This window comes from Atta colombica, unplaced genomic scaffold (assembly GCF_001594045.1).
Source record: "Atta colombica isolate Treedump-2 unplaced genomic scaffold, Acol1.0 scaffold126, whole genome shotgun sequence".
Taxonomy (NCBI): Eukaryota; Metazoa; Arthropoda; class Insecta; order Hymenoptera; family Formicidae; genus Atta; species Atta colombica.
In genome coordinates this window covers 1212532-1219252 of record NW_017259213.1, presented here as the reverse complement: position 1 = coordinate 1219252, position 6721 = coordinate 1212532, and the positions used below count along the sequence as shown (strand labels likewise).

The 6721-nt window shown below is 32.7% G+C and overlaps 1 protein-coding gene across 1 annotated transcript in view; it reads right to left on the bottom strand.

Moving 5' to 3' along the window:
- Positions 1 to 1198: 1198 nt before the first annotated feature.
- Positions 1199 to 6721, bottom strand: part of LOC108695013 (homeobox protein OTX2-B-like) — a 6131-nt gene continuing 608 nt past the window's right edge. The window contains exons 2-6 of the mRNA XM_018204728.1: positions 6004 to 6155; positions 2673 to 2857; positions 2208 to 2325; positions 1832 to 2035; positions 1199 to 1300 (exon numbers count right to left, since the gene is read on the bottom strand). Of these exons, the coding sequence (XP_018060217.1) occupies positions 1199 to 1300; positions 1832 to 2035; positions 2208 to 2325; positions 2673 to 2857; positions 6004 to 6155 (761 nt within the window). The remainder of the gene's footprint in view (positions 1301 to 1831; positions 2036 to 2207; positions 2326 to 2672; positions 2858 to 6003; positions 6156 to 6721) is intronic.

Here is a 6721-nt window from a genome sequence, read left to right as displayed (position 1 = left end):
CTTTATGTTTTTCTAATATTAAATAATCATATTTAATATAATTTGACATAGAGGTTTGAGATGTAAATAAGACAGATTATATGGTAGTAAAAACTACCTCTCATACACATTTCACAAAGCTCGCACGACTCAAAATATTTAAAAATATATGATCGCATTATGTGTCGACAACAGAAAAACAGTTATACAGGATGTCCTATGTAATATTATCATCTAAAATGTGATGACATTAAATTAAAAAAAAAACAAAATCAATAAAATAACCTTTTTTAAATGGAAGTGTTTATAATATGTATAAAGATTATCTTCATTTATTAAATAGAAATTTTTTTAACTTTTGAATTAATTTTTTATAGGGATGCACTAGATATCCGGGAAATATCTGGAATCCGGAATTATCTGATACTTTTTTACTATCTAGTCGGATAGTCGGATATCATTAGTATCTGTAATACGTAGTAGAATCTTACCAAATATCCGACTGTTCAGCGGATATCCGAAAAGAATATAACACCGGAGATCCAATATTTTGAATCCGATAATTTTACGATTTGATGCATCCCTAATTTTTTTATCATTCTGCGTATAAAACTATTAAGATAATTTACTAAATCTTAATACGTATTTTTTTCAATAGTACTAACTAACTACATTTACTTATAGAACATTTATTAGAAAATAAATATTTACTCAGTAAGAAAAAAATAACAGTTAAATCCAATGGTCCTTATACAACATATGTATATATTTAAATATTGAATTTAAATAATTAATTAGTACTATTCAAATAAATGTTTATTAAAATTTAGTACACATTTTTCAGTGCGTGGATGCAAACAATAATGCTTTCTCTGAAATGATGTTAGTTTTTGTACAAAATTTTATAAAAATTTAACATTCTAATAATAAACAAATATTCTAGATAATAGAATTAGATATACATATAGGACATCCTGTATTTAAAATATGCTGTATCAATTAATGCAGAAAGTATGGCACTCTCGATCGACCTGTACATTCCACAGCGTCCGAATGCTGGCCGAGTTATTAAAGATATGTTTAGTCTGTATCGACATTTATCAGAAGTAGAACTTCTTCAGTTTTTGGCATCTCGTTACAATAAACTTCGATTCAAACCATATAACATCACTGTTGTCGATGATATGTACCCAGGCTTCGTTCTTCGATCCTTGTAGGTTCACTTACGATCACCCCATCCGGCGCTATTGTAAAACCACGATGAAGTACCTTCGTCTCTTGTTTTGCTCCATGAATTATCAAGGCTGCTACCTCCATTGTCCTAATTTGTCAATTCGATATTAATATTTTTATTTATTATTATTATACCTTTACTGAATAATCAAGTATTTTTTACCGCATGTACTTTAATGACATATGATTGATATTATATATAGAAAGAATGATTTTGCTGATCTAAAAATTTAAGTATAGATAGAGATTTAAAAATAATTTTATTGGATCATTAAAATAATTATGCAGATAATTCAAGCACGATGAGCTGCAAAAAGTTTGGGCATTCTAGCAACTAGCTTGAGTGTCCTACATTTAGATCTATATAGCTAGAGATCTATTTAGATCGAAAAGTCAATCATCCAATGTATTGCCTGCATTTATTGCGCACAATATTGTTAAGTAATATTGCTAATGTATTGCTATGTATTATTTCTAGTACAGGCAATACTAGCAAAACGCTAGCAATATGATAGCAATGGAGGTGGTTGACCTCTCGGTTTAGATACTTCAGCAAAAACATTCTTTCTGTGTATATATTTATGTAAAAGACTTAGGAAACTAGAGTTATTTTACCTACCACGTTTAACTGATGCGAAGCGGGCGAAAGGTAATCCATATTGGTATAATAGGACGAATAATTTTGATAGCACTGCTGCTGAGAAGAGGTTGTCGTCCACGTTAACCTTTGATGATCTCCCGGAAATGCTCCACCACTCTCCGTTACTGCTGGACTCCAAATGCTACTGCTACCACCACCGCTGCTGTACACTGTGCCACCTAACTGTTAAGGACATATAATCGATAAGAATCAATATTCTATGTAAAAAAAATGCTCTTTAAAATAATTTTTCGCGAAAATAATAAAATAATAAAATAATAAAATATAAATCGATCTATTATATCCAAGTACATATTATATTCGATGAAAGTAAGTACTACTATAATCCACTTACGCTCGGTGGAGTCGTGCTAGCTGCTAATAACAAACTAGCATTTCCCGCAGGCTTATATTGCGGCGAGTCCCTTAAAAGCGCTGGCGAACTTGCCGCTGAGCCTCCCGTGCCTCCGCTCCTAAATACAAAAATATAATCTTACAAACACACACATATATATATGTGTGTGTGTGTGTGTGTGTGTGTGTATAAATATTTAGCTTTCTACGTTCTATAGGGCGATCGATCACGTCATAATTAATATTTTAGACTTTACGCGCTCGAAGTGCGAATGTAAGGAATCGTATCTCGTACAATATGTACTTCGATAATATCTATCGCGTGTAGCCGCAATTAGAATACTAATTATCCAGCTAATTAAGTTGCCGATTATCTCTCACTGACACGTTCCCGTTTGAGATAAAAGTTAGCGCGATCATGGACATACGCCAAAGATAAGTGCTCATTAAGATAAGTAATATTTACAAGGGCGTAGTAGCAGGTACCGCGGCAGCGGGTGTAGGCGGAGTGGTAATTGAAGGACTTTTTCCAGGGGGTGGATTACTAGCCGGGCTCCCCGAGGGCTTTTTTGATCTCGGCGTCTTATCTTGCTGTTGTTGTTGCTGCTTCTGCTGCTGTCGGCATTTAGCTCTCCGATTTTTGAACCACACCTGTAAACATAAATTATCCGCGATATTACGTGATTATACAATCAAGCGCCCCTACAGTGGCTGTATATACCATTAAAAAAAGATAATAGTCGCACATCTGTCGCGAAATGAATCAAGCGATATTTTCACGTTTCAGTGATGCGTAACACAAATGTGATTCAGAATGAATCCGGAGAGCCGCGGAGCTCTCGCAAAGCTGGCGTAATAGCCAATTATAAGGGAATGCCGGGCTGGCACGACTATCAATTACCAATCAAGCTGACTGCAGCAGCGCGAACGAAAACGCACATGCATATCGCACACGCTCGCTACCAGGCTGCCGTTAATGCAACAGAATTACGAAAACTGATCGGAGTATAGGTCGTCCCACACACCGAGCAACTTCTCTGAATAGAATAAGCCGATTTCGCGTACCAACGGGCTCGCTCTGGTTTGCGTTCAAAGTGTCCACTGGTTTTGCGCGAACACCTTGTAATGAACCTGCTAATTATACTTATGCAGAGTGAAAAACATTCTTCTCTTTGCCGGCATGCGAATAATATCGATTGCATTGGCGAACATTGTCAGACGTTTTGATAATGTTTGACTAGATATTTTATTAGCAGATGTTACAATATTTTTTCCTTTTCTTATCAATAAAAGAAAATTCTTTAAATTAAAACTGAGAAATGTAAATCGAAAATTTGACTTAGTTACTATATGATACGTGATATGTAAAAATCGTGTAATACTTCTTGTTTGCCCTTAGAAATAATATATTAGGACGATAGGGAGGAACGAAGCGAGTGGAAAGAGGTAGAGGGAGAAATGCGACAGGAGGAGAGAGTAGAACCTGGAGAAGCCTCGCGATCGATGTTAGAAGCGGAGAGGTGAGCTTGGGTTTCTACGGATTTTCTGGGGGACGGATACTAACAGCTCGCGTTCTTCCGTCGAAGAAGTCCGATATATGTATCGCTATAACATGAATTCTTTGCTTTCAATAGAACGTTCCTAAAAGTATTTTATCATGACTGGATTGGGCTCTCTCACTGATATCGAAAAATAATAACATGACATCAATGTTGCTTTGTGTAATGTGTATCATAATAGCTGCATATTTACAAGAAATCAATTTTTCTTTATTTTGGGGAGGGAGGGATGTTATCAATCAATTCTTTGATTGATTAATGTAATATTAAAAAATTTAATATGTAAGACTCATTTATTTTTAAATACAATGTTCTTTTAAGACATTAATTTTAAAATATACAGTCGCGCGTGAGAAAAATAACATTATCGTATTGATCGTGATTGAAACCAACTTTAGCGAAGCTATAATAGAATGAAACTGTTTCGTCTGTGGTTGAGAATCATATAGGGGTCCGAAAATGTCGATGAGTAGAACAGTCGCTGGTTTTGCAGTCTTCGGACGAACGTGCGGAAGACTATGGCCCATGTTAGGCCCATTCATTCCATTTACATGGCCATAGGCCAGGTGTGTTGGGTGGCGATTGCGGATGCAATGCATCCTTTCCACCATGATGAGGGTGGAATATGCGCGAGCACGTTTTCGGACCCCGTGGACGTCGAACTCGACACGAGCAAACGACACGGTGTCAGCCAAGCAATGCCAAAATGTTGATTCCGGAACTGTCATCCTTCATGTAGGTTTTCGCAGTATTGTTACATAGAAAAATTCTTTCGACTTTCTGCTATTGAGCAAGAATATCAATAGGGGGAGCGTCGATTTTATATGGCCAGAGTGAATGAATTTTATTTCTTTTTGAATCATCAAAGAGAGCCCGAAATTTTCGGTGCTTTTATACTTTTTTTATACTTGATTTTATGCTTTGTTGTATTTATGCTTGCTATAAATAATTGTGAATATAATTGCAGTTGCACTTCGATTACGTAATTGCAATTTTTCTTTCACTTTCCTTTATTGTTATGATTAGAGTAACTGTCCCAATTATTATGCCTACTAGTACTTTTGTATTTCGATAAATCATAAAGAAAATTAGTACAAATAAATAAGAAAAAATATTTTTTTTTTGTTAAATTAAATTATTAATGCATATGAAGATAATATTTTAAGTATTAAAATATTTTAAATATTTTTCGAAAGATATGAGGAATTTATGTGAATCCGATAATACGTACTGCAAGATTTTAAGCTTGTCCCTATTAATTGTGCCCTGTATTGGAGCAGAGAACGTGTTATGAGTGTACTTTAAAATAAATGTAATTGAAGCAATGATTTGTGTATTGCAATATTAACATAAACAATTAGCTTAAATTTATTACCTATTTTAGTAACTATATGTTAAAATGAGTCAAATGTGAATAGACACACAAATTGGGGGAGGGGGCCACACATTAATAGGACAATCGCCGTTTAGAAGATTCATTAATAGGAACAAAAACATGTTTTCTATTTTTTCCAAAGCATTAAAATATTAATATTTTTTTTAGATTAAAGAAATATTATAAGAAAAAGAAGTAGTTGAAAAACTGATATTGATTGCAAGCGGATAAAATTAAGGCTATATTTAATATTAATTAATTCAGTAATAAGCAAATTGGCTAAAAGTCACATTAATAGGGACAGTTACCTTATATAATTATATATAATATATCGAATAATGTTATGATGCTTCATATACACATAGTTACACTTATATATCATATGTTATATTCATATAGTTTGTATTAAATTTCGCGTATATAGATTAAATCTTATCAAATTTGTCTTTTATTATAATTAATACAATACTAAGGTGGTATTTGTCTGAAGAATATGTGAGCATTTGTAAGGCGAATGATCAAATTAACTTCAGCGAAGGATATATGAGAAAGAATCAATGTTGTCCACGCTGTCTACGTACCGATAGTGTATACCCCTTGGTAATCAGATATTCTCGCACTTTTCGTGGAGAGACACGTCGAATTTTTTTACTGTAGGGAATATTTACAAAAATCTTTTTTACGCGCTTAAAATATCTTATATATTTCTTAAGTAATTTAAACATTACGTATAAATGATATTGAATTATCATATTGTTTTTTATATTATACACGTACGATAATTAATATATGTAATTTTTATAAAAACATACTTTTGTGAAAAGTCTTAAGGTCATTATCAGATCGCTGTCTGAACGACTTACCTGCACTCTCGATTCCGGTAAATTGATTTTCATAGCGACTTCCTCACGCATAAAAATGTCAGGATATTTTGTTCTTGAAAAAAGTCCCTCTAATACATCCAACTGTGATCGTGTGAATGTCGTCCTTTCCCGTCGTTGTTTTCTTGGATTGCCTTTAACACAGAATTTTTTATAACCGAATATCATAAGATTTTTTTCTTGATTTTCATTTATAATTTTTCTTTTAGATGTTATAAATGACATTGATATTTTGATATTTAATTAATGTATATAAGTAATTCATTTCTAAAAGAAAATCATTTTTAAAAGAAATTAAGAAATTGCTTTTCTTTCGAAAATAATATTTGGGGGAAAAATTTCCCTTTTTGAATATCTAATTTATTTACAATTACTTCAAACAGCATACTAACAATGATACTAACAATAACAAATAAATAAATTTTACTACATTATCTGTACGTTATAGCGTACAGGTCAACTACATTTAATAACTAATCGATAATGATTAATAAAATAAATAGAATAAATGAACCGTTATTAATAATAGCAGTAATAATATTTTCACGAGTTGGAAGCAACTTTAATGCATAATGTAAAAGCTTTTACATTAACACGATTAATGAATAATTTTGTTTATTGTCATTATTAGCATTTCTGCGCTTTACCAAAATGTACTTTCTTCAATTACGGTACAATATTATAATTTATTATAATAATT